The sequence below is a fragment of the Petromyzon marinus genome, chromosome 28 (assembly GCF_048934315.1).
Source record: "Petromyzon marinus isolate PM22_M1 ecotype Great Lakes invasive population chromosome 28, UKy_Petmar_22M1.pri1.0, whole genome shotgun sequence".
Classification (NCBI taxonomy): domain Eukaryota; kingdom Metazoa; phylum Chordata; class Hyperoartia; order Petromyzontiformes; family Petromyzontidae; genus Petromyzon; species Petromyzon marinus.
The window spans coordinates 3,341,937-3,369,816 of NC_133694.1; the positions used below are offsets into that span (position 1 = coordinate 3,341,937).

Below are 27,880 nucleotides of genomic sequence, written 5' to 3' on the forward strand. Positions count from 1 at the left end.
TGGTGTTTGCCACGCCACCCCGCTCGTGTGCCAACGTTGGCCTTCGTAGGGGCTCGCCTACAAAAGTTGCCCCAACAGCCTGTGTAGGCTACACGCGGGGGATCTTTGTCTTTGTGTGCAATGAAGGTATGCAGAGTGCACTGTGCAGCTTGGCCCTCTCTCTCGCCATCTGCGTGGCTGCTGTTGCCGTCTTCACTTCTCACCTCTGCCTGACCTTCATCGTGCTCATGATGGTCCTTGGTACGTATGGGGGCCTCTGTTGCTTCCGCTCGTCACTATTCAACGTCTCAAAGTCTTTCGAGGCGGCTTTGTGGCCCGAGCCCGCTCTCCAGCCACTCGGCGGTCGGGTGAGTGAGATCGTGAGTGAGATCGTGAGTGAGATCGTGAGGTTATATCTGTGATATACGGTACATAACCTGCCTTCAGGGACATTGGGTTGCCCACTGAATGCAGTACAGAGAATAAGTCGCTAACATCGCTGTATTGCTGTTGCTAACATAGCTGTGTGTTTTTTTTTTATTTCTCTGGGTATTCCGGTCTCATCCCACAGTCGACAATTACCCCTTTCATGAATAAAGGGATCATCACATCGTATTGAACATTACATGTGGACTGGACACTCTGTACCATGACACACTCCATCTCCCCCCCCCCCTCCGCACACTTGCCGCTCCAGCAAGCAAAGACTTTTATCAGAGCTCTCAGCCGGGCTTCGCTCCGTGACACAGCAACTCCCTCACCTCTTCTCCTCCCGTGATGTGACAACCCCCACTCCCTGAGCCGTCCGTGCTGTTGACTCGCTGCTCGCTGTTCAAGGTCCAGACTCTCCACGCCGTCCCCTTCGCGGCCCGTAGCTATCTCTTTTAAAATAAAAAGAAACGTGGGGTGTTACCACCTCCTTTCATCCCCCATGGCCCCTACGATGCATGTTCCACCGTTTTGGACCGCTTCTTGAGAGGCAATTGCCGTTCGATTCGCTATGAAGCCAAATGTTATCATTGGTCTGTATCCCAAGCGGCACCCAAATGAACAAAAAAGTTCGGACTGTGCGAAAGTTCTGCCGAGAAAACGCATTAAATGAACAGTTGTTATTACCGCACACATCTGTGCTACTCCTTATGAAAACACACGTTTGTGTGTGTGTTCTACGGGGAGCGGATAGCATTGCAGTTACAGTGAGGGAAAAAAAGTATTTGAGCCCCTGCTGATTTTGTACGTTTGCCCATTGACAAAGTAATGATCAGTCTATAATTTTAATGGTAGGTTTATCTGAACAGTGAGAGACAGAATAACAACAACAAAAAAATCCAGAAAAACGCATGTCAAAAATGTTATAAATTGATTTGCATTTTAATGAGGGAAATAAGTATTTGACCCCTCTGCAAAACATGACTTGGTGGAAAAACCCTTGCTGGCAATCACAGAGGTCAGACGTTTCTTGTAGTTGGCCACCAGGTTTGCACACATCTCAGGAGGGATTTTGTCCCACTCCTCTTTGCAGATCTTCTCCAAGTCATTACGGTTTCAAGGCTGACGTTTGGCAACTCGAACCTTCAGCTCCCTCCACAGATTTTCTATGGGATTAAGATCTGGAGACTGGCTAGGCCAACTCCAGGACCTTAATGTGCTTCTTCTTGAGCCACTCCTTTGTTGCCTTGGCCGTGTGTTTTGGGTCATTGTCATGCTGGAATACCCATCCACGACCCATTTTCAATGCCGTGGCTGAGGGAAGGAGGTTCTCATCCAAGATTTGACGGTACATGGCCCCGTCCATCGTCCCTTTGATGCGGTGAAGTCCCCTTAGCAGAAAAACACCCCCAAAGCAAAATGTTTCCACCTCGATGTTTAACGGTTGGGATGGTGTTCTTGGTGTCATAGGCAGCATTCTTCCTCCTCCAAACACGGCGAGTTGAGTTGATGCCAAAGAGCTCCATCTTGGTCTCATCTGACCACAACACTTTCACCCAGTTGTCCTCTGAATCATTCAGATGTTCATTGGCAAACTTCAGAAAGGCATGTATATGTGCGTTCTTGAGCAGGGGGACCTTGCGGGCGCTGCAGGATTTCAGTCCTTCACGGCGTAGTGTGTTACCAATTGTTTTCTTGGTAACTATGGTCCCAGCTGCCTTGAGGTCATTGACAAGATCCTCCCGTGTAGTTCTGGGCTGATTCCTCACCGTTCTCATGATCATTGCAACTCCACGAGGTGAGATCTTGCATGGAGCCCCAGGCCGAGGGAGATTGACAGTTCTTTTGTGTTTCTTCCATTTGCGAATAATCGCACCAACTGTTGTCGCCTTACTCTTTGGTTCTATTCGGTAAAGTCACGTAGGTAAAAAATAAAACAACAAAAATCACGACGTTTCGGCCACAACACAATTGGCCTTCATCAGGTGAAGGGACCGGACTGTCCAGAGGACAGCGTTGGAGTGAAGACAGCCAAGCCCAGGTCGCGTTCTTTAAGCTGTGTGGGAGGAAACAAAAAACGCCTTGATAAAGGAATTAGCATAACAATGATGTACTGGACCGGCACGGGTGGGGGGGGGGGGTTAGTTTACATAATGTTGGTGTGAAGGGAAATAAGCTGCTGTGAAAGTTTGGGATACCACTACTTGAATAAATATACTGTACCATTGAAAATTATTTAATGTTTGGTTTGATTTAGAACATCTTTCCAATGATTGCTTAATTTGAAACCATCCTCTCGGTTGAAATTGTGTCTGTGTTTGTAAATCTGAATTGCCTCGTGGACAAATCTCTGATAAAAACCCGTGGGTTTGCAGAGAACCTTGGTATCGGAGAAAACTATATCGTGATCACCCACAGCGTTGTAACAGTGATCAGCTACGGCAGAAGAATTCGTTCTGCCGTGTTTCAAATCTGATTTGTGCTCGCGAATTTGGTCAGAGACATGTCGTTTCGTCTCCCCGATATAGCAGTCACCGCAGGTGCAGCTCAATTTGTAAACCCCGTGGTACTGTAAGTCAGGAATGACATCTTTCACGGATGGGATCAGGTCACGGATTTTGTGTACTGTATTGAACCGGACCAGGATCTTGTGTTTGTTTAGAATTTTGGAGATATTTTTAGTAACACCTGCTATATATGGTAGTGTGATGGTTTTGATCGGAGTATCAAGTGGTTGTTTCTGTATGGAGGGAGAAACAGCTTGGCGGATGGTACGGTCAGAGTATCCGTTCCTCTTGAGGGCCAGATGTACATGTTTTAATTCACTGGTCAGGTGGTGTTGGTCTGAAATGCAATGAGCCCTGTGGTATAACGTTTTGATGAGATAATTCTTTTGAGTCGGATGGTGGTGGGAATCAGGTTTCAAGTAGGAATCTGTGTGGGTGGGTTTCCTGTAGACAGAATGTCCCAATGAGCCATCAGGTCTCCTCTCAAACAGAACATCTAAGAATAGTAGCTTGCCATTTTTCTCCACTTCCATGGTGAATTTGATGGCGGGGTAAATTTTGATTTAAAGCTTTCGTGACAGCAGTAATTCATATTCTTAGCTCTTTCGGTAAAGTCACGTTAAAGAGAAACAATGTTATGTGAGCCTACTGAATTATAACAGTGATCTGCCACGGCCGAGGTGTTGGTCCTACCGTGTTTTAGGTCGGCTTTGTGTTCACGAATGCGGTCCGAGACATGGCGTTTGGTTTCTCCAATGTAACTACTACCACAGAGGCAACTTAGTTTGTAGACACCAGGGTACTGTATGTCCGGAATCACATCTTTTACAGACGGAACCAGATCACGGATTTTATGTAATGTGTTGAAACGGACCTGGATCTTGTGTTTATTCAAGATTTTGGAGATCTCTTTTGTGATCCCCGCAATGTAGGGTAAAGTGATGGCTTTGAAAGGCTCCTCAAGAGGGTCCTTCTTCATGGTTGGAGTGATAGCTTTGCAGATTGTATAGTCGGAGTAACCATTAGCCTTAAGAGCTTGGTGTACGTGCTTGAGTTCACTGCCTATGTGTTCCTGGTCGGATATGCATATATTTTTAAACACCGTTTAAAAGTAAATAAATAAATACAAACCGCCACTTCTTTCAAATGTTTCTTGCCGTTGCTTTTCACACCTGATGATGACCGTTTGTGTTATGGCCGAAACGTCGTGAGAATTGTTTGTTATTGTTTTATATATATTTCATTATTTTATTGTTTCCCTTTAACATGACTTTACCGAAAGAGCTAAGAATTTCATGGCGGGGTGTCTGGAATTGATGTGGTCTAGGAAAAGGTTCACCAAGCTGCTTGGCAATGGTCTTGTAGCCCATTCCAGCCTTGTGTAGGTCTACAATCTTGTCCCTGACATCCTTGGAGATCTCTTTGGTCTTGGCCATGGTGGAGAGTTTGGAATCTGATTTATTGATTGCTTCTGTGGATAAGTGTCTTTTATATAGGTAACAAGCTGAGATTAGGAGCACTCCCTTTACGAGTGTGCTCCTAATCTCAGCTCGTTACCTGTATCAAAGACACCTGGGAGCCAGAAATCTTTCTGATTGAGAGGAGGTCAAATACTTATTTCCCTCATTAAAATGCAAATCAATTTATAACATTTTTAACATGCGTTTTTCTGGATTTTTTTTGTTGTTATTCTGTCTCTCACTGTTCAAATAAACCTGCCATTAAAATTATAGACTGATCATTTCTTTGTCATTGGGCAAACGTACAACATCAGCAGGGGATCAAATACTTTTTTCCCTCACTGTAGCTACGAACCCGGCGACCCGTGTTTGATTCCCGCTCACGGCCAACACCAGTGACAATTATACGAACCCCTCCTGGGCCTCCCCGAGGTCAACCCGGCCTCCAATAAGTACCTGGTGCAGTGTGTAAACATCGCCACTCGCGAGACAAATGCGGCCGGGCGTGGTGCCGGCCACCCACCGTGCCATCCTTCATAGGTGCAGCACTTGCCCCAAAAGTCTTGTCAGGGCTATACGGGGAATCTTTGTATTTTCCGTAACTTCTATAGGCGTGACGCACTTGGCAGAGCCGTTGTTTTGAAGCAATGTCAACGCACGGCCTTTTATCGCACCATCTCATTTCGCCACCATCACCAACATTGCCACCATCGACACCCGAAATTCTCTGCAGGCCGTGCCAAACTTCCTTGACGGCACGCGGGCCCACCGCTCATCTTGATTCTCTTCCCTCATGTAACGTTTCGTTTTTAAATGTTCGCTCTCCCCCGCGGAGAGCGAAATTCTGAATCTGCCACGCACGCGGTGAGGAAACCTCTCCGCGCGTGACGGTCGCCTCCCTCACACACGATCGCACATCTGATTCACGCGACAGCCGCTCTTCACGGACTTCACATCCCCTTCGTCTCACTCTCCTCCCGCGGTCTTCACGGCCTTCACAGCCCCTTCATCTCATTCTCCTCCCCCGGTCTTCACGGCCTTCACATTCCCTTCGTCTCACTCTCCTCCCCCGGTCTTCACGGCCTTCACATTGCCTTCGTCTCACTCTCCTCCCCCGGCGTTCACGGCCTTCACAGCCCCTTCATCTCACTCTCCTCCCCTAGTCTTCACGGCCTTCACAGCCCCTTCATCTCACTCTCCTCCCCTAGTCTTCACGGCCTTCACAGCCCCTTCGTCTAACTCTCCTCCTGCCCCTGGCTCGTTCGCTGAAATGTGTCAATTCCAGCCACCAGTGCCCGATTTTTCTTCGGAGTTCGCACCAATTGCATTTGATGTGCTCTGGCACTCCCCTTTTAATTTGCAAGCTTCTCTTGATGTCTGCAACAGCGGGGGGCGGGGGTGATGGGGGGGGGCATTGTTACCCACCGTTTGCAGCGTGTAACATTTGTTGAACCTTTATTTAGAATTGACTGCAGCGTGGACCCCCTGAGTTGTATATGTCCCCGGCCCCTCCCCCCCTCTCATTGCCTGGAAAAGCTAATCCTATAAGCAGGAAGGGGGGGGCGGCGGAGATGGAGACTATGATTTAAATCGAAACCCAAATTGTTTGCGCGCTTGGCCACCGTTAGGAGCGGCGATTGCATCGTGATGAATCGAGGATTCATTTCACGATCGGAAAATTCTGGGCTCGCGAGCGAAGAGGGATCGGAGGGAAAACAAACGAATTCACGACTCGAGACTACTCTGGCATTGTGTATCATCCAGATCCGCATCGCACGTATGCACCCCCCCCCCCGCCCGCCGCCCCCCCGCAAATATAAACGTGCCAAGTTCAGCCTCACAGATTTGTCTCCGCGCGTTTGCTGTTTGCAAACACCGAGCGCTGGTGATTTACACACCCGCCCGGACAAGGGGCAACCCTTAAGGTTTGAGTTGACCCCAACGAATCGCACGATCGGCTGCCTACGGCGCAAAAGAAGTTCAACACACACGCATACATACAGCGATGGCCCAGGACCGGTTTCGACATCGCACGCCACCGACGTTAGCCATCGTTGGGAAAGGGAACGCAAGCCGCCTGGCTGGTCAGAACCACGCAGGCACGGCTGCTTGGTTTTCCAAGTCCTGATGTTTACACACTTGCACCAAGTACTCATTCAAGTCTGAGTTACTACACATACACACACACACACCCCTTTATTCCTGCGGATAGGGGCAATACGCGTATGTTGGGACAAAGTTACCGGCAGTGAAATTGTTGAAAGAAATTGACGTTTCCCAGATTGATAACAACAGGCGGAGGAAAATATTAAGTGCCTTAGGCAGATGTTCATTTTTTTTGGTAATATGTTTTATTAAGATATGCACAGACATTCAACATCACATTCTGCATTTTAATGGTGAGTATTCAATACCAAGGATGGAGCAAATATCTTCAAACAACTTTTTAACAACAAAGCTAATGCATTTGTAACGACTTAATATAACCCCAGCCAAACTTTCCTTGATTCGCGGAGAGTGTGTACCGTCTTCCAGATTTCCCCCAGTAAATTTCAGAGCCGGCAGCTTGTCATTAAAATGTTACTTGTCTGTGCGATATGGCCGAGGAGATCATAATGGCCGTGTCTGGAGCACGGCATTGGCACCGATGAGAAGTTCGGCCCGTGAGTCCTTTGCAGCTCCCCGTGGTGAAAGACAAGAACATAAAACGTCACACTTTCAACAACATCACGCTTGAGTTGGTTTGGGTTAGGTCGTAGCGTAGGTTGCGATGAACATTTTTAATCAAAGCTCTGCACCGCCCCCGACAGAATCAATCAAAGTTGTCACGTCGCGGGTAAATGTGCCAATTTTTGTAGCCTTTAAAAAAAAAATTTTGCTCGCTTTTTTTTTAAAACATTCCTCCGGTTTTGCTGACAAATTCAATAAATTGCCACATTTGACCACGACACGACAGCTTGACTTGGTTGGCTCTGGCGGGTGGTGGAGGGTTACGGTAAAATGTGTTACATTATGACTACACGACGATAAAACTCAAAATAACCTAATTATAAATCATAGTAATGGCCGTGAAAGCCCGCGTATAAACATGTCTCGTAATGTCCGCATATGTACCAATGTATGTTGAACAACGTTCGCACTGTACGTAGCCAACCGTGCCAATCGGAGACGCTTGCTTTAAAGCACAACAGCAATTCAAGGGATGGGCAATCGGCCAATTCAATCGCAACTCGCTGCCGCCAATTAAAATGCGACCCAAAAAACTTTTTTTAACAAAATGTGTCTGCGGGAGCGCGCTTTAAAAGCGGACGGCTGATCATGTTTTTGGGGTGGCTCGGAGGTCAGAGCGAATTTCCCGGGGGGGGGGGGAGTTCTCGATTGCGGAGGGTTGACGGTCTTCGCCCGGTCGTCCACGAGGGCACGACAAAGCCCTCTCACGTTTGCACCGCTCCGTGGTTTCGCGCACGGCACCCCCGACGGGTTACGCTCCACGTGCCGAGGCTCGCCAACGAAGCGACCTCCACCTCCTCCCCCCCGGCACGCGGAGCGAAACGTCGGTCCTCGATTGCAGTTGACGACGCGCGGTAACAACCGGTAACAACCGGTAACAACCGGTAACAACCGCGAGAAACGCTTTTGGGGGTGGCTGCAATGGCACGACCGTGATGACCCACGCGGTGAGCTGCACGGCGAGAGCTTGGTATGAAATTAGCTTGATCGCTCAAATTCACCAAGCTGTGTCTCTCAAGGCTATTCATTTTGCCAGCGCGGAACACTTTTCTCATTTTCGTTGTTGGCTGGAACTGTAAACTTTTGTATTCGAGGGACGCAGTGCGTTCATCATTGTGGGGAAGTTACAGCTCTTGATGTGAGTTGCAAGGACAACCTTTGTCAAATGATGCAAACTTTAAATTGGATTCTGACTTATCAAACGGGCTTTGTGCTTTTTTGTTTTGTTAGGTCTCTCACACAAATAACAGAGACTAAATAAATGATTTTCATATTACGAAAAAATCCAATCGTGCAACATGAAGGGGAAAAAATACGAGTTACGTTTTTAGCCGCGCACTGCTGGGACAAATGCGGTTTGGGGAGCGCCTATTGAAGCGCGCGTGGACGCAAGCCATAGCCATGCGCACCGATTGTCACGCAACGCATGCCCGTACGAAATACGAATCTCAGCCTGAGCAAACCCTTGGGTGAGGCTCAGTTCACGTATGGTCAGGGTGAATCGTCGCGATTCGGGGGTGGGGGGGGGTGGTCGCCGTTTGATTCAAGTACGACGGAATCGTTTTTATAACATTGCGGTGGCTGCCACACGAACAGGTAAACATCCGCTCTTACGAATTCCATTGGGCCGCAGTACTCCGTTAGCTGGAATGATCGTTACTATCGAGGAATCATTAAACCTCGTTATGTTTAGATATCAGTTGCCACTGATCTTGTTTAAGAATTTAATTTTGTTTTCCACTGCATTATATATTTCTAAAGCACACACTTATACTCTATGTGACATCACACACTCGTGTGTGTGTGTGTATGTGCCGTGGGGTTCAAGTGCAATGGTAAACGTCCATGCAATGTGAACCCGGCGACCCAAGTTTGATTTATATCTGTGGCAAACATCAGTGGCGAGTGATCTGAACTGGGTCCCTAGGCCTTCCCTGTGCCAACCCGCACCGACCAGTGTGGTGAAGTATGGTCAAACAACCCCCATGGCTGACACGGCATTGAGAGAGCTCCTCGTCGCATGAGGAGGTCTTCGTCCAACAATGGTTTTAGAAAAGACAAAGGACTGTAAGTGATCATCATCATCATGGTCAGCCATGATCAATCTGCTGCTGGATAAAGGTCCTCCCAAAACGGACGCCACTTCTCACGATCCTGTGTTGTAATAATAATCCACCAAGTAACTGCAATCGCACTGTCTAAGTGGATAATTAGTATAAAATAGAGTCAGACCTTGCTAAGTCTATGGCCAAACATCATGGCAGTGCGTCAGACGCATTGTTTACATTTGGGTTTAGTTTACCAATTCGTTGTAATGTTTGTTTTGCATCAGCATTGCATCCCGTGGCTCGCACATTGGAGCTAATTATGAACAACATGTTGATGGACAGCTCGGAATTACAGCGAATTACGCATGAACGGAATGCCTCCAGGGAAAAAAAATGGGTGAGCTTCAGAGACTGCCTCCAACAGGATGCTGCCAGCTGCCGGATTGAGTCACCCGCTCGGCGCGGCAGTCCACGCAACGGATCGGCAGGCTGCGTGGGGTAAAGTGTTGGTGCTCCCACGTCTTCTAAGATGTCCGAGCCAACATGCAAGAGCAGGCCAAAAGCCCTCTGCAGACGCACTGGTAGAGGCCACCCCGCCAGCTATAGAGTGTGGCCGCAAAATTGCAGGGCTGCCCATTTAATATATTTTTCTCGGTATATTCCACTCTCATTACTTCCTCTCTTTCTCATCCTTCACTCGTGCCACTCTTTTTGAAACACAATGGTCATGTGGTCAGAGGGGAATACAAAAAAATATATCTATGATTTCCCTATTTGCTTGACAGTTCAGGCCTAGTTTTTTTTTGTAAACGTTTCTGGCAGGTCGTGTTCATTGCTTTGAAATTTTGGAAGGCGCTGGAGGTGCTGGAGGTGCATGAGGGAGGGAGGGAAGGACGGGTGGAGGGATGGAGGGGTAGATGGATGGATAGAGGCAGGGATGGAGGGAGTGAGGTTTGGAGGGAGGGATGTGGAGAAAGGGAGGCAGAAATTGCCTAGCGACTGGTGTACGCCACCAGAATAATTACCGTGATAAATTTTACAGCGCCCTTCATCTGATGTATAGTTTAAAGCCTTTTCTTCCCCCCCCCGCCCGTTTCCCTCGCTCGCTTTCTCTTTGCCGCTAGTCGTCTTTTTAATTTTCCTCCCATTCTCTCCCTTCCATTGCTCTCCTGTCACTCTCTCTTGTTCCATTTTTTTCATTGCCTCTCTCTCTCTCTCTCTGCCGCCATCGCTCCCACGCTGTGTTTGCTCCATCCCATTCCCTCCATCTCTTGCCCCCATCTCTCCCATCAGGCCCGGCCGCCCACTCTCCCCCTCATCTCCTCCCCCCTTTCTCTCTCTCTCTCTCGCCGTCTCTTCACTGCTATGCCTCAGTCTCCCCGTGCAGGGCGTGTTTGTCCTTGATTTGTTCAGAATGGACCATTAGTCGCAGGTTATTGGACTGACCTTTATGTTTGACACGCGTTTTCAGTTTCTCTCCTTAAATCATGTTCCCCTGTCCGTTTTCTACCTTTTCCGCTTCTTTTTTCATTTTTACGACCAACACGTTGAGTTCTCCACTTCTCCCGCCGCATCTCTCTTAAAATTCATTTGAATTATTTATAATACGTTACCCGTCCCGCGTTCAACCCACGCGGGCACTCTAAAGAGATGGATACAACGGCGCATATTGATCGTGCGTCGCGCGCCTTGGCCTACACCTAATCCAGCACGTCTCCCGATCTACCCAGGCGTCCTTTGGGCACAGGAACGGCACTGTGAGAGGAGGAGTGCGAGGTGGTCTGGGTAGCTCAGCAGGCTTCACGACTGCCGTCGTTGGCGAGCCGAGTTCGGCACCACCCAAGTCCTGCCCCCCCCCACCCTCCCTCCCAGGGTTCACATCTGGGTTAGTCGCTGGAGGTCACGCAAGGTAGAATACAATGCAACGTGGATTTACGTCGTGGATGAATGCGAGCGCATCTCGCGAAGCTGCAGAGAAATAACGGGCGCGTTTATTTTATAGGTGCAGAGGCAATCCGTCACGGGCAGGGAGAGAGAGAGAGAGAAAGATAGGGCGAACAAAAAAAAAGGAAGTTCTTGTGTCCGTGTTTGAAAGAATGGGCAGGGAGTCGGCAGCGTGGACGGCTGAGGGAAGTTCCAGACAGCGGTGACAGCGGCGACAGCAGAGAGGAGACTGAGCAACTTGCCGCTGAGCGAAGGTTGAACGGGGATCTTTGCTGGAGCACAGCGTGCGCAGCAGGGAGTAGAGTGAGATGAGAGGGAAGAGCTGGGCAGGGGCCGGGAGTTCATGAAATTGATGGGGGATTGGATTGAGAGCTAGTTTGGAGGCAGTGTGTGCATCGGGGGTGATGTCTCATTTATGTGTGTGTCAGTGAGAAGTCTAGGAGCTGCATTTTTTTTTATTCTTTTGGAGATGACGATCTTCTCCAACACGGCCACCGATGGCGGCACGTATTTTTCTCTCGCAATACTGTAACGGTTTCTCGCTCACTCTACCCTAACTCTGATGAAGTTGTTAAGTTTACATGGAACATATGAGATCGCACACACACACACACACACGTGGCAAATCTCTCTTTTACTCGCTACTGAGTGGAAGCGAGCTCCTTTATAAGGGTAATGAAGAGGCAAGCCCTCAGGCTCACAAAGTTTACGTGGAGTTGTCTTGCCGAGAAGATTTCTGCAATCCAGCAGCGTGTATTTAACAACCCTGAATCTCCTCACGAGATCCCAAGACCGTTTAAAACCAGTCCAGGAGTTCGCTTGCTGAAACAAAATGATGACGTACTCTTTGGTTCTTTCGGTAAAGTCATGTCGGTAGAAAAAATAATAGATCACCACGTTTCGATCGCAACAACAAGCGACCGTCTTCGGGTGAGAGAATGATGACGCTTGACAATATAGTCTGGAAAAGCCAAAAACAGGCCGGTGGATAAAAAGTTATTTTTTATGTACAAATTGACACGCAGAGCAGAGTTCTTGTACAATATGTTTTTACCACTCTCAGGCACTTTGGTTCAGTCAAGCAAACATTTGACAAAATTCTAAATAATTAACTTGTGTACGTACCATACCATTCCTGTGAACATAACCATGAATATCTTGTCGATATTTGTAGGTATTGACTTTTTGCTGTGACTGACAGCAGGAATGGGCCTGAAGTTACTCCGGTAGTTCTGTGCAGTCTCACCTTCTTACATGGCCATTCCCTAGTGCACAGTAACGTGATGTGAGGGTTGTCCAACCGCAGGACATATCATAACTCCAAGAAAAAAACTGCGATGTCATTGGTATTAATAATACATATATATAACAACAGGAAGTACCAATTTCCCCTCAACAATGCCCTTGCACCGCCATAGTGCCATGCGCCTCAATTTATGCCCTTGATTGGAACGGACCCAGGTCACACCTGTAAGCAGCGCCAATCTTCTCGTGCAAACACTGGGTTTGAACGCTCGGCGTGGCTCTCTTCGCTCCAGCCCCTTTTCTTTTTCGTCGCGAGGCTGCACAACCTTTCTCTTACATTCGCAGCCTGCGATTTCAGAACGCAAACCTCGCCTCCGCGCGCCAACTCGGTGCTGCTGCACCCTCCGATGGCCAACTTCTCGGGGCGGGCGGATCGCGGACCAGCGGCGGTGCGCTCAACGTCGGGGTTCGTGGTTCGGAGCCCGGCGGCCGCCCTGGTTAACGCTGCGGTGTGCGCATCCGCCGCGGAACAGCTGCGCGCCGTCTGCTTCAGGGGCCGTCCATAAATGACGTCACGCACCTAGGGGGTGGGGGGGAGGTCAGGCATTTGTGACGATGTGTGACGAGGGAGGGGGTGGGGGATTGAGAATGTGACGTCACATCAAAATGCGCAACTTTAAATAAATATAGAATTGTTATAACAACACTAATTGTTATAACAACACTCCTACAACATCAGAGTGCAGCGCCACATTAAATACGCACTACAATGACAATAGTTAAAAGTGATTTAGGAAGCATGTTTTATTTTCAAAATGGAAATATGATTTTGGGGGAGGTGGGGGGGGGCAGAACTTTGCGACGTCATATTTGAGGGGGGGGGCTGACTTTTTGTGACGCCGTGTGACGACGGGGGGGGGGGGGGGGTCAAAAACAAAAATCGTCAGAAATCGCGTGACGTCATTTATGGACGGCCCCTCCGGGTGGGCGCTCGAGATGCTTGCGACGACGACGTTCACAACGAGGAGGCTTCCGTGCAAATTACCCACTAGGGGATTAGACAGGCAGCGATCATTGCCCCCCTTTTGCAGGCCAGGTGCTGAGTCAATTTGTGTCCACGGAGACAGCTGCCAGCACTGGGGGTTCAGTTTGAAATGTGTTGAGATGTGAGATGCAGTTCGCTTATCGTTCGTAAAGCGCTCGGAGACGCCGCCGGCATGAATTAAAAAATAAAACAAATCATCATTATCACGCTGAATTTGTGAAGAAGGGGGGAATTTTTGTTTGTATTATTTTCCACTGAAGATTTGTTTTTGTTTCTCCGTTTCTATCAGCTGGCATCAAGCAGCGCCGTCACGGCAGCCTTCAGGAATTTTTGAAACGAGTGGGCGAATCGGCCGGGCTAATGAGCGGCGCGCCGTTAAGTGCGAAACCTTCTACACGGCAGGCTTGGCGTAACGAGGCACCCGGCCTTGATTGGCCCCGGCGCCATCAGTCTCGGCCGCTTCACGAGGGGACCGCGGGGTTCTCCCTGCAGACGGGGAGGCAAGTGGCAGAGGCGAGAGGCCGTTTGGGCGGTTGGGCCTTGGGCCTCGACGGCACGGACACACGGTGTTTTTCTCCAGCGCACTCCGCGGTGAAATCCTTGTCGCGTTGTCGACGTCGCTGCAGAAAGCAGCGAACACGCGAATTCTGGAAAGAGTAAAACACTTGACACGTTTGTCCATAACACCGTGGCCCTAAAGATATAAGACAAATCTCTAAAAGGAGACGTTTCAGGCAATGGCCCTTCTCCATCTCTCTGCCTTGAATATGGGCACATTCCTTAAAGGTGTTATTGGATTAATTTGTTGAATTTTAGTTTTTTTGTACTCGGGCGCCACTGCCAAACGCAGAATCATATTTTCTGTTCTGTTTCGTTTTGGAGAGAAAAAACGCAGACAGAGAATGAAGGCTTATTAAGTCGAGTCAAGTGCAGGTCAGGTGTTTATATTTCGGACACATGACCAGGATGACTGGGTGACCGACCGCAGTGGATGGTGACGGCAGGGAACACGGGAAGCAGGAATCGGCACTTGGCGGGGTATTGGGCCGGGACTCGCACCACCGAATGTCCCTTTGGCACCACGCAACTTCACTCTTCTTCGTGGTGAATCACTTTTGACAGTGCCCCCCCCCCCCCCCACACACACACAAAAGCCCCCCTCCCCCTTCATCCATCTGAGCAGAGCTGGAGCCGTGGCTCACTGGAAGTTGTTGGAAAAGAGGGAAGGCAACGATCTGACCGGACATTAAACATCAAACGCCCGAGTGGGATTGAACCCACCTCGGTTGATAGACGCGGCGACGGGCGGAGAGAAGTAGACAGAGAGAGAGAAAGACTGCAGTGAGATATCCCTGAAGGAAACGTTCATGCCCTCCCAGTGCCTGAAGAGACCAAGGCCCCGGAGGAGGAGGAGGAATGGCTCGCGCTAGAGTTGACGGTGAAAGCACTCGGGGTAGATTCGTGGGTCTCGGGCGTCGTTTATTCATCGCCGATTGGTTAAATGTGTTTGTCCGCCGCTTTTGTTTACCATCACATTAGCGCATCGATCACTTGGCGGTGCTATTTTTTTTTTACAAAGCGCGGAAAGCGTGCGCATTCGTTTGGTTGCCCGAAAATTTGGCTGACCGACCTCGCGGAATAGGGTGCGTGAGATTGTGATCTTGTTGCGGCAAGGCTGTCGGGACCCGGCCTGGCCGCGTTTGCGGATAAATCACGATTATTACAGAAAATAACTAAAAACGAAAACCAATCTGCACAAGAGACTTTGAGAGCGACGCGAAACATCGTGGCACTCGGCCATATTTCACACTCATTAATAATGCTTCTCACGAGTACGCTGTCCGACAGATGAAATACTTTTTTTTTGTTTTAAGGCGCTTCATGTTAACACCTGACGTGAAGTGATGACTTAGTGCGTGACTGTGTGCGTCTGTGAGAGGAGCGGTGGTGGAGAGCGGTGCTAGCGCGCTGCGCTACGAACCTGGCGACCCGGGTGCGATTCCCGCTTACGGCCGACACCGGTGACGATGATCTGAACTGATCCTGGGCCTCCCCTAGGTAATCTGAGCCTCAAATGAGTATCTGGTGCGGTGTGTAAACATTGGCACTCGGGAGACAAAGGCGGCCGGGTATGGTTGTGGCCAGCCACCCCCTTGTATGCCGTGCCGGCCTTCATAAGTTGCTGCTCGCTAACAGCACTGAAGGCTCTACAGGGATCTTTGTATGAGGGGCGTGTTTGTTGGCCTGCATGTGGGGAGTAGATATATAAACATAGACATAACTTCAACCGAGAAGATGGATACAAATTTAGCAATCATGAGAAGGATATCATTAACCAGGTAAAACCCTAACTGCTTTATAGTTAAATTTGTATTTAAAGCTTTCGTGACTGCAGGGATTTATATTCTTGGTTCTTTCGGTAAAGTCACGTAGAAGGGAAACAATAAAATAATAAAAATATAAAACAAGAAAATTCTCACGACGTTTCGACTGCAACACAAGCAATCATCATCAGGTGTGAAAACCACAGCAAGAAAATACTAAATTTTGATTTAAAGCTTTCGTGACTGCAGTAATTCATATTCTTAGTTTTTTTCGGTAAAGTCACGTTGAAGAGAAACAACAAAATAACAAAATATATATAAAACAATAAAAAATTCTCACGACGTTTCGACCATAACTCAAACGGTCATCATCAGGTGTGTCGGTTTGCATAAATTTATTTTGAAAACGGCATATTTATTTATATATATAAAAATAACGTTTGCGTCACGCGCAACGATTGGCTGTTTGCCAGGACTAGTCCATCTATTTTTTGAAAAGAGGAGGGGGGAGACGAAATTTGTTTTTATGTATGCTGTCTGAAAGGCACTGTAAGCGTGAACAATCAATCAAGAACTGAAATGATTTATCAAATCTTTCCAATGATTGCTAAGATAGAATCCATCTTCTCGGTTGAAATTGTCTCTGTGTTTGTATATGTGGATAGCCTCATGAACGAATCTCTCATGGAAGCCAGATGGCTTACAAAGAACCTCCATCTTGGAAAAGTCAATGGCATGTGAGCCTACTGAATTAGAACAATGATCTGCTACGGCCGAGGTGTTGGTCCTACCGTGTTTAAGGTCTGCTTTATGTTCACGAATGCGGTCCGAGATATGGCGTTTGGTTTCTCCAATGTAACTACTACCACAGAGGCAACTTAGTTTGTAGACACCAGGGTATTGTATGTCCGGAATCACATCTTTTACAGACGGAACCAGATCACGGATTTTATGCAATGTGTTGAAACGGACCTGGATCTTGTGTTTATTCAAGATTTTGGAGATCTTTTTTGTGATCCCAGCAATGTAGGGTAAAGTGATGGTTTTGAAAGGCTCCTCAAGAGGGTTCTTCTTCATGGTTTGAGTGATAGCTTTGCGGATTGTATAGTCGGAGTAACCATTAGCCCTAAGAGCCTGGTGTACGTGCTTGAGTTCACATAAGCAGTGAACTCAAGCACGTACACCAGGCTCTTAGGGCTAATGGTTACTCCGACTATACAATCCGCAAAGCTATCACTCAAACCATGAAGAATAACCCTCTTGAGGAGCCTTTCAAAACCATCACTTTACCCTACATTGCTGGGATCACAAAAAAGATCTCCAAAATCTTGAATAAACACAAGATCCAGGTCCGTTTCAACACATTGCATAAAATCCGTGATCTGGTTCCGTCTGTAAAAGATGTGATTCCGGACATACAATACCCTGGTGTCTACAAACTAAGTTGCCTCTGTGGTAGTAGTTACATTGGAGAAACCAAACGCCATATCTCGGACCGCATTCGTGAACATAAAGCAGACCTTAAACACGGTAGGACCAACACCTCGGCCGTAGCAGATCATTGTTCTAATTCAGTAGGCTCACATGCCATTGACTTTTCCAAGATGGAGGTTCTTTGTAAGCCATCTGGCTTCCATGAGAGATTCGTTCATGAGGCTATCCACATATACAAACACAGAGACAATTTCAACCGAGAAGATGGATTCTATCTTAGCAATCATTGGAAAGATTTGATAAATCATTTCAGTTCTTGATTGATTGTTCACGCTTACAGTGCCTTTCAGACAGCATACATTAAAACAAATTTCGTCTCCCCCCTCCTCTTTTCAAAAAATAGATGGACTAGTCCTGGCAAACAGCCAATCGTTGCGCGTGACGCAAACGTTATTTATATATATAAATAAATATGCCGTTTTCAAAATAAATTTATGCAAACCGACACACCTGATGATGACCGTTTGAGTTATGGTCGAAACGTCGTGAGAATTTTTTATTGTTTTATATATATTTTGTTATTTTGTTGTTTCTCTTCAACGTGACTTTACCGAAAAAAACTAAGAATAAGAAAATACTATTTTATTGTTTCCCTTCTACGTGACTTTACCGAAAGAACCAAGAATATGCTTTATAGTTGTTGTCTATAATATCTGCCGGGTACTGGCCTATTTTTCCGAGTTAACATCCCCGCCACAACCCCAGCTCTCTCGGCCTCCCACTTCCAGCCCCGCCCAATTCGCCCATCCAGCTTCACGTCCCTCTCCTAGAGTCCACGCAGCGCCCCTCCCCCCTACCCCCCTCCCTCTCCCCACCCCCTTGCCCCTCCCCCCTTTCTGACCTATATAACCCTTTACCACGGCAACTCTCTCTCCCACTTCAGCAAAACAAATTCTTACTGTGGTTTTCCCACCTGATGATGATGATGATTGCTTGTGTTGCAATCGAAACGTCGTGATTTATTTCATTTTCTACCTACGTGACTTTACCGAAAGAACCAAAGAGCATGGATTCCTGCAGTCACGAAAGCTTCAAAGCTAGATTAGTAGTGGCGGTGTTGCGGTTAGCACACCGCCACTATGAACCCGGCCACCCTCCTTCGATTCCCTCTCACGGTCAAAGTCAGTGACGAATATATGAACCATCCGTGGGGCCTCCTCTAGGTCGACTCAGCTTGAAATGAGTACCTGGTACTGTGTGTAAACAGCACTGGGGAGACACCGGTTGCTGGGAGCGGCACTGGCTACATCGCCTCCTCGCGCGGTGCCTTGTGTGGCCGTAATAGATGCTCACGAACAGCACTTGCACCGTAAAGCCTGTATGACTATCTGGGGGGGGGGGGGGGGGGGGGCAGGCCGTTGTCTTTGTGCCTGTGAGCCAGAGCTGAAATCTTGTGTATCGGTCTCTGAATAGACACAAAGCTCACACAATTGATGGTGTCCACTGGTGACGGGAGCTCAACTTATCCAGTGGGGGCGTAACAATGCAGTAAATGCATCGTTTCATCTCACGTGCAAAGGAGTTCCAAACTCGCAACATTCGCGGAGCATTGCGCGTGTAAGAATTTATAATTTTTTTAATTTTCTTGTTGTGGTTTTCACACCTGATGATGATGGTTGCTTGTGTTGCAGTCGAAACGTCGTGAGAATTGTATTGTTTTATATTTTTATTATTTTATTGTTTCCCTTCTACGTGACTTTACCGAAAGAACCAAGAACGTAAGTAATTGATTCTTTAATAGAATCGTGGCCCTGAAGCGTTGACGGCTTCATCAAATCACCAGGGGGTTGCCTTAGGTGGTCCAAACCATTAAGAGCCCTCTTTGGCCAACAGCGTTCTCGGCGTGGAAACGTCGGATGCCGTGCCGAACAGCGCTCGCTGTGGGTGGGTAGGGATGGGGCGGGAACCCTGTGGGCTACGTCGTTGTTGGCTCAGCAGGCAAGGAGGCTCGCCCCCTCCGACGAGCATCGCCGACGGCGCCGCTCCCATTTTCATTCCCGTTGGGCACTCAGTGCGCAGCTCCCCCGTGGAGCAGCGCGGCTGTATATTTGCGGCGGGTTAATGAGGCTTATTTCACGCGCACGTGGGCCCCCCCCCCCCGAAACGTGACCTTTCGCAGGGGCACGAGTCGTCACACGACCCCCTGTTGGTTGGGGGGGGGGGGTGACATTTCGGAGCCGCGGAGCAGTGAGCGCTGGCGTGTTTCTCCCGCGGAAAACACAAATCACCTATTTAACCCCGCCGCCTTAGGCACGCCTCTGGGAACAGATGCGGTACTTTACAGAGAGCGGAGGAGGTGGGGGAAGGGGGAAAAAAAAAAAAACTGGTGACAAGTTTACCCGTTAAGTGATTCCTGGAAATGCCTCTGCGTGAACGGCAGGCCTACGCTTCGTGCCTGCTATTTGACGACGCGATTCGGGTGTTTTTTTGGTTTGTGTTTTCATCACGCCGCTATAAATGCGACCGCAATTTCAAAGCACTGTACACATGCTCGGGGGGGGGGGGTTCTGCGGGTTGGGAGCGTGGATGGAATTCACGTCCTGCCGATTGTTTTTCCCATTTCCCTTCCACGTCGTTCGCATCTGTTTCAGTCTCTCTCCTCTCTTATCCCACCCGATCGCTCACGTGTATCTCTTCTGTCATCTCGTTATTTTATACATTTTTAAAAGGGGGTTGTAAAGTGCAGTCTCCAACCCTTATGTTCCTCTCTGTCTCTCTGGTCTCTCTCTTGTTCCATGTGCTCTGAAGAAAGGCCATTGCCCGAAACGTCACATTTGTTATGTTATTTTCCTTTTAAGGCCACGGTGCTATTGACAAAGGTGTTGAGATTTTTGTTGTTGTTGATGATCGGAGGGCTCGCCGCTGTGCCCCCTGTTCCACGCATATTTTCACGATATCCAAATCGGGCGCGGTGATGTATAAATGAACACCGCGTGATCGACGTGCGGCGAAGCCAGCATTGCCTTGGGTGAGAGAAGCTGATTGATGCGGCTCCTATCAATTGAAAGTTTGATGCCGCCTTCCGAGAACGTGAAAAGGTGGCGCTCCTCCGACGTGAACTGGGAGCTCGCTGGCCGTGGCGTAAACGGACAGGGCACGGCGGCTGGACCCGCGACCCACAGGTCGCCGGTTCGGTACCATCTCCCAGCGCGGAAGTTGAAACAATGGGTCAAGGTTCTTAAATCGCCGCCCATCCCCTCCCGCATCCCTCCCAACCGCCTCTGTCCACCCAGAGGAATGAATGGGGACACGACAGTCGGGTGAAGTGTCGATATACTCCCACCTCTTTCAAGGTGCCGATCATCGCAGTCGGAGTCATGCTTAGGCCTTTGGTTTTTGCAGTCATGGCCATCGTCACGCTTGATCATTTTCGTCCACTCGTAGTCATCGTTGACTGAAGTAAAAAAAAAAACTAAAACCCGCAATTGGTGAAGGTATTCGTTGACGTGTAAGAGTTAAAACACTTGCCCGCCTGCTCACGATGCAGGTGTCCTGGGCGTGGTCGTCGCGACGATGCTCGCGTTTGGCTACGAGCTGGGCGCCGTCGAGGCCACCTCCCTCTCCATCCTCGTCGGCTCCTCGCTCGACTACTCCCTGCACATCGTCGAAGGCTACCTCGTCGCGGGGCCTCGAGCTCAGCCCGTCCGCCTCGCTCGGGTGAGTGGGCAGTCCGTCCCGCTAACAGGAGGCACCGCTGGCTCCGGGAGTAGTCGTCATCCCTGCTGCTGACCTACAAAGGCACTCGACGGGCTAGCCGTGCAATATTCACAGGAACTGGTCCGTGTCTATACTCAAACGAGATCCCCGAGATCTTCGGATCGGGCATTTGTCCATACTGGACGTGTGTGAAAAGAGCTTTATAGCTCATCAGATTCCTCCAACGTAAACAAAGATTCCGATTCTGATTTGCCAGTGCAGCTGCCAAGCTTTGGTTTGCTTTGCATTTGCTAATAAGACGATCAGAGTCGTTTGAGCTATTGAAGCCACGTCTTGAAAACGCCCCTCTTTCAACTGGCCTTTAGACCCAGACTAGTTCAGGCCATTTACCCTGCTTTCCATGCACGACACATTGGGTTCTACGGATAACATGCACCTTTCAAATGTAAATGATTATCATGATCATTACCAGCAACATCAATGATCATCTTGACCTAAGCCAATTGTGAAGAGGAGCTTGATTGGTCACCATTTGATTCATGCATTGGCATTGTGTAAGACATATCTGTCTGAACGTGGCAGTGTTTGGCGAGCGGTGGAGGGTTAATAAAATTGCTGACCCAAAAACAAACACGTGGCACCACCTTCGTCAATTATAAATAAGCCTGATTGGACGCAGTCAGTATCTGTAAAATTCATGGCCGAGGTGCGGAAAAAAATCCCCGAAAAGTTGCGGTCACGGAATAAGGAGGGCGATACTCGCATCTCTTCCACGCCACTGCTGGTGGAAGTGGAAACACTCGCACCAGCAGTGGCACAAGCAAGTAATTTAAAGGCTGTACATTTACCATCATTATATCATCACCACCCAAATCTAAAAATCACAGTTCCCACCTCACTGTGTCTCCCCGTGCACCTCCTACAGGCAGAGTCTGGTGGTGGTAGCGTCGGCACGAGCGACGCGGCCGTCCGGGCAGCACGCGCCGTGAGCGCCGTTCGCTCCGCGGGCCCGGCCGTCCTCTGCGCCGGCCTCACCACCGCCGTGTCGGCCCTGCCCCTGGCGCCCTGCCTCGTCGCGCCGTTCGCCCGCTTCGGCCGCCTGCTGGTGGTGGCGTCGCTCGCCTCCCTCGTCCTGGCGCTCGCCGTGTGCCCGGCCGCCCTGGCCGCCGCGGGGCCCGCGCGCTTCCGCCGCTCGGCACGCGCGGCGGCGTGCGCGGCCCTCGTCACGCTGGCCGCGGCCGCGCTGACGCTGGCGCTGCCGTACGTGCTGCTGCGCGACAGGCTCGCAGCGCGATTCCCTGCGCTGCTGGGCCGCGTCGACGGAACATCCTTGGCATCGTCCTCGTTGGGCCGCCTCGCCTCGTGACGTGCGGGACGACGACCACGACGACGGAGATGCCATTTGCCGATGGAAGCCTCGCCGAGCCCCTCGCTGGGTCACGAGGCTCAGGTGCTGCCTGTGGGCGGGTGGCAGCCGTAAGGAGGCTACGGAGATGCAGGGCCGGGTTCGGATCCGGACTGTGAAGCCAACTGGTGTTGAGTTGGTTCGGTGGGATCCATGTCGCTTGTGGGAGTCAGGTTTGGACACCTATTTTAGGTTTTAGGAAATGCTTCTAGCGGTGAACAGGGAACGTGGAGTGCTCTTGCCAATAACGTCTGGCAAACACCCACAACAGCATTTGCCCGACCCTGCTGATGAGACTTAGAAGGACCGAAGCCGGTCCAGAATTTGCTTCGCTTAAACAAATGCTGTAAGAAGGTCCCATAGCGCCCTTGTAGTGGCTTGCCATGGTGCAGCCTTTCAGAAGTAATCATTATCGGCTGATGGAGATAAAAAAAGTATACATATTCGTTGTATGTCCCCTAGACTCACACAAAACAGCACTCTGAGACGTGTGTTACATTCTGGGCACAATTCTAAATGCAAGTTGTCGGGCGGGGGCGGTGGCGGTGAACTTGATGAAGAGTCTTCTTGGTTTTTTCGGTAAAGTCACGTAGAAAGGAAATAATAAAATAATAAACATTACACATAACAAAATAAAATTCTCACAATAATTTTATTTTATTACGAAAGCTTTAAATTGCGAAAGCTTTAAGTCGAAATTTGATGAAGAGTGTTAATGTAATTTAAATTTATTATAGGGGCTCATGATCATTATCGACGGTCTCGTCCGCGCGTGATTCTGTCGCCGTGACGAGCGGAGGAGGCGAGCGGCCGTTTGGAGCGGTTTGAATCGACTCGAGAGGAATGTGGAGTGGCGGATCGAAAGCTTCAAATGCCACCTCCTTCCCCACAACTCGGCGTACTAACGACGCTGCCGGCCACTGCCTCTCTCCCGTTTTCCTTTGCCCGTGCATGATTTTTCTTTTTACAAAGAGAACATTGCGCCAACAATAACAACAACAACTGCAAAAACGATCGCAGTGTCACGAATAACAACGGGGCTCGTAAACAACAACAAACGAAGGCCTCGACATGGGATGCGTCGCGGCTTGCAGCGAGATGGAAAAATGGACGGTGGCACGGGGCAGATTATGGATTCATGGGTTTCGGGGAATAAGCGGAGCAAATTGCGCAATAAAAGCGGTTCGCTAAAGAGCGGCGGTGTGTTTTAATGCGGCAAGGTCAGCGGCAGCGGGATGGCTCTCCGAGTGGAGCAGCAGCAGCAACAGCGAAGTCACCCCCCCACTGCAGCCTGGTGGCAGTGAGAGAGAGAGAGACGCGGGTCCTGATTTTTTGTCTGTGTGTGTAATCTGAGATTTTTTTTTTTCTCCCAGGGATGTTTACTTGATGCAGGGGGAAGAGTGCTTCTTTTTAATTGCCACGGTGAAAACTGATGATGGGGGGGGGCGGATAAAAAGCACGCGCGCCTGCAAAATTCATTACCCGCTGTAGTTGAATTTGTTAAATTGATGTGTGTGTGTAGATATATACGTACGTGTATATATTTACACGTATACATCTTTACGCATGTGCTGTAATGGCGAGCAGCACACTGGACTCGCAATCCAGAGGCGGCCATTTCGATCTCCCTGCACGGCATTTGAAACAATGGGGGAAAGTTTCTTAAATCCACTACAATCCCCCCCACCCACCCCAACAGAGCCGCTTCTGTCCACCCAGCGGTACAGACGGGGACAAGCACAGCCAGTCGAGCGACAGGTCGCACGCGTGTGGCTGGAGGTAAAGCGGTGAGCACTCCCATCTTTTCCAAACGGGCGACTTCCGAGACGTCTGGACGGTGTGAAAGAATAGGCCGAGAGTCGAGAGTCCCCTTTACATGGCTGGAGGTCATTCTGCCAGGGCTGCACCTTTTAGGCGTTTTTTTGTTTGTTCTATATCAAGAGCGTTGCCGTATACACTCGAGGCCCGAGTCGGATCAAAAACAAGAATAAGTCGTTGAGCTGTTTATCCACGGTGCGTCGCTCTCTAACGAAGCAGCCAATCAAGGACGGCGGAGGCGCTGGAGGATAGAACGTCCGTGGTGGGTTTTTTGTCTTCGTGTTTGAGGAAAGTGAAGCTGCGCACGCGAGGAGGAGGATGATGATAATAATTATTCACTATCGCTTACAGGGTCCACGCTCCGCTGCTCTCGCCGGCAAATCTAGATGTCAGGCGCGCGCGCGGATGAGCAGAGGGTGCGTATGAATTATGGCGCTCAGACTCTCTCCGTAACCCCCCACCACCACCAACCACCGCTCGGTCGGCGATGTGAAGATGCGTGCCCGGAGAGCTTTGCGACGTCAACTAGCTGGGATGGACGGCAGTCCTTTCCTCCCCCTCCTCCTCCCCCTCCTCCGGGAAATGTCATGCCAACATTAAATTCGAGGGCTAAAGGCGCAGCCCCTGCAATTGCGTGGGCACGCTACTGCTGTCAGAAGGGCCTCAATGAGAGAGAGAGGGAGAGAGAGCTCTAGAGAATCCCTGCAGAGGGCCTTTGTACATTCTTCTCCACTGGTCACAGATGTCTTGGAAGAGGTGGATATACCCACACGTTTCCTCACCGCAGGCAGCCTGCCGATTGACTGCCGTGGTCGATCCCTTCAATAATGCTGGGTGGACAGGTAATTAATCGCCGTACCGGGGCTGAATTTCAGCCAGGTCTGTCCTGGTCAGCGACGCGGCACACCACATCCAGTACAACTCGCTACGGCTGTGGCTAAGTCACGTGTCTACTACTCCAGCCTTAACAGCGGCCTGAGATATTTGGTGAGACATTCAGGCCCTGCCACAGACAATTTGCGTAAAAGTAAACGCAAGTCACGGTTGAAATGACCTGTTGCCTGCTTTCACTTCGAGTTCATAAAATCAGTGGTAGATGAGCGATGTAAAGTATAAGCATAGTATAAATGAGCGTAAGGCCTGCATCAGTTGACCTGTCTTGCGATTTGATGCGTGTTCACCATTCGGTGTTGCGATCCGATGTACAGTAAGAATCAATTCCCCAACTTTAGGCTGGTGGTGCATCGCCGCTCATCTTGTTCTCGGCGGCGGTCACGTTGAAATGCTTCTTATTGCGCTTTGCTTTGTATCGCGACTCGTAAGGCCACGTGAAGTTATGGTAGTGGCCAAATGCACAGCCAAAAGGAGGGGGGGGGTAAGCTGAATGAACGTCTTCAATGCCTCCTCTGAATTTCACCGAGGTTTCACAACGTGGCCCCAGTGCGTTCTTGCTCAGGATTTGCACCGTCGCATGCCGCCGAGAAGGGGCGGGGGGGGGTGGGACCTCGTCTAAGATTTCACACCCGACGTAGGCGACGCCCTGCACGCACGCGGCCACGTTCGTGGTTCTGCTCCGCCGTTGTTCGGTTCGGCGTGTGCCGTTGTGCTTCGAGGCAGGTGCGCGATCCAAAGGCAGGAGGGGGGAGGGCAGGGGAGGTTTAATCGGTCGCGTCGGCGATGGGACGAGATAATTCTAGAGGACGTTGTGTGTTCAGCGCCTGTCACCGGCGTTCATTAGCGCCGAAGACCCAAACGCTCGAATGAACCAATCGAAGGCGGTGTACCCGCGCTCGCGCGCGCGCAAAAAAAAACAATTGATCCTCGCGCTGTGTCGGTGTGGGCATAGGAGTCGAGCCCAATCGATGAATCGACGCCATCTCTCTGCCCGCGTAGCAGTGAAACGTGACTACCAGGGTGCGAATATCCAACGCGTGTCGTTAACCTCCCCCCCCCCCCCATTATGACGACGGAGCGGGCCACCCTATGGGAGAAGGCCGCACCAATCTTAATGGTATACAACAACAACCCTGGAGCATTGCGTCACTAATTGCTCACGTGCTTGCAGCCTCGTTAGGAGCCGATCCTGCACCGTGCAGGTGTGAGCAATCATTACGAAGTGTCGGAGGTTTTTTTTTTGTATTTAACTGCCGTTGCATTTTTTTAAATTCCTTCCCTGGGGTGAAAAGGCACCGATCATTATTATTATAATGTGTCCTTCTTTGGCACTCTGAAGAATATAATTCGACCCGTAATGAGCAGGGACTCGTCTTGGACGTTGAGGAACCTACTATAAATATATATACACAGCCCAGTGTGCTCGCCATTAATCCACGGTAGCATCTCGACCGACGTTAAACAGGCAGCTCAGGGATTGAAACATGATCTGGCACTGCATGGATGTTTAGCTTATATCCAGGTTTCAGCTGCTTATAGAAACCGGCTTCTCCAGTGTAGTGAGTTAATGGTCTTTCCTCGGTTACCAATCGCTGCACGAAAAATGCATCATATTAAAGTTTGTTTTGAACTGAATTTCACAAATACATCCAATTATTAAAAATAACAATTTCAGTTCGCCACGTGGGAAAGTGCAGCGCCCGAGTGTTTATGAGAGATTACTTGAAGGGTGCTCAGAAGTAGCTCTGTGATATCACCTTCCGCCGGGCCGTTCTCTAACATGCGAGCATTCCAAATGGACACTTCGTCGCATTACTCAATTGCCGATATAAATGTTTTAAGAAGAAATAACAACAACAAAAAGTATTTGTATGCTGTGCACTCAATCGCCAGGCTTGAATTCAAAGTGAATTCCCATCGAGAACACTTGCAGTACTCAACAGTGTACGGCAGCGATTTAATGACTTGCAACGGTCAGTCGCGTAGCTGTCGAGTGTGCAGGCGGTGCAACAGTGCAGGAGACCACAGGCTGGAGGGGGTTCGGGCACTGAGGGAAGAAATTGGACAGGGGTGGGGGGGGGGGGGGGCAGGGAGGGGGGAGTGGGCAGGGGGGGGGAGAGGGCATTTCAATCCATGCACCAGGGTTCGTGCCAACCACATCGTGTCACTGATTACAGAAATTCTAGATTATAAATTGCCGATTTTAAATTCCAACGAAATCCATTTTAAATGATCAATTTAAACGTTTAAGAGGCTTTCTTGTAACGCATGCACGCGCGGACCATGCGCCGCTGTCAAACAAAGTGAGACGGCACAGAGAAGAATATGAAGCTACGGCCATCCTTACAACACTGCGGTTGTTCTCTGAGATCGTGAATCAAAGCTGGCGCTGCTGCCCGCCAGTAATGAAGGACATTGGGTTGAGCATCCTACGCACCAGCCTCGAGCTGGGATATTGCATGGAGTAACAAAATAAATAAGCTAACAATAAACCTTCCTTATAGATTTGTTTCTCCACGTAAAAACATGTCAACTTTATTTTTTACACATCCCATTAGTCGCACGGACTTTAAGGAGTGATTTTTTTTCTCCAGCAAAATTGGTTTAATAGAAGACAACTTTGGTTTCGACATTCAGTGTCTCATCAGCGGAGTCAGCCTTGCTTAATCCAATATTGGTGGACTGTCAGATGTGTATAGACAAGGACCTTTTCTGTTTTATGTAGGTTATAGTTTAACGCAACTCGATAATACATCTAGAAATTATCATGAGCATAATGTGAGAGCGTGAGTAATTGATGATTGATTATAGGTTCGATCACTCCCCGAGTTGAACAACCAGAAAAAATAGCCTCACCTTTTTTTATCGACACAAATGTGCCGCTGAACGGGAGGTTATGGG

At 49.4% G+C, this 27,880-nt stretch overlaps 1 protein-coding gene across 2 annotated transcripts in view; it reads left to right on the forward strand.

The window, feature by feature from the left end:
• Positions 1 to 25,881, forward strand: part of DISP3 (dispatched RND transporter family member 3) — a 246,057-nt gene extending 220,176 nt beyond the window's left edge. For both annotated transcript variants that reach the window (XM_076070260.1, XM_032961968.2), the window contains 3 exons: positions 127 to 240; positions 20,693 to 20,862; positions 21,788 to 25,881. In XM_076070260.1, coding sequence (XP_075926375.1) covers positions 127 to 240; positions 20,693 to 20,862; positions 21,788 to 22,228 — 725 coding nt within the window. In that variant the 3' untranslated portion in view covers positions 22,229 to 25,881. The remainder of the gene's footprint in view (positions 1 to 126; positions 241 to 20,692; positions 20,863 to 21,787) is intronic.
• The last annotated feature ends 1,999 nt before the right edge of the window (positions 25,882 to 27,880 follow it).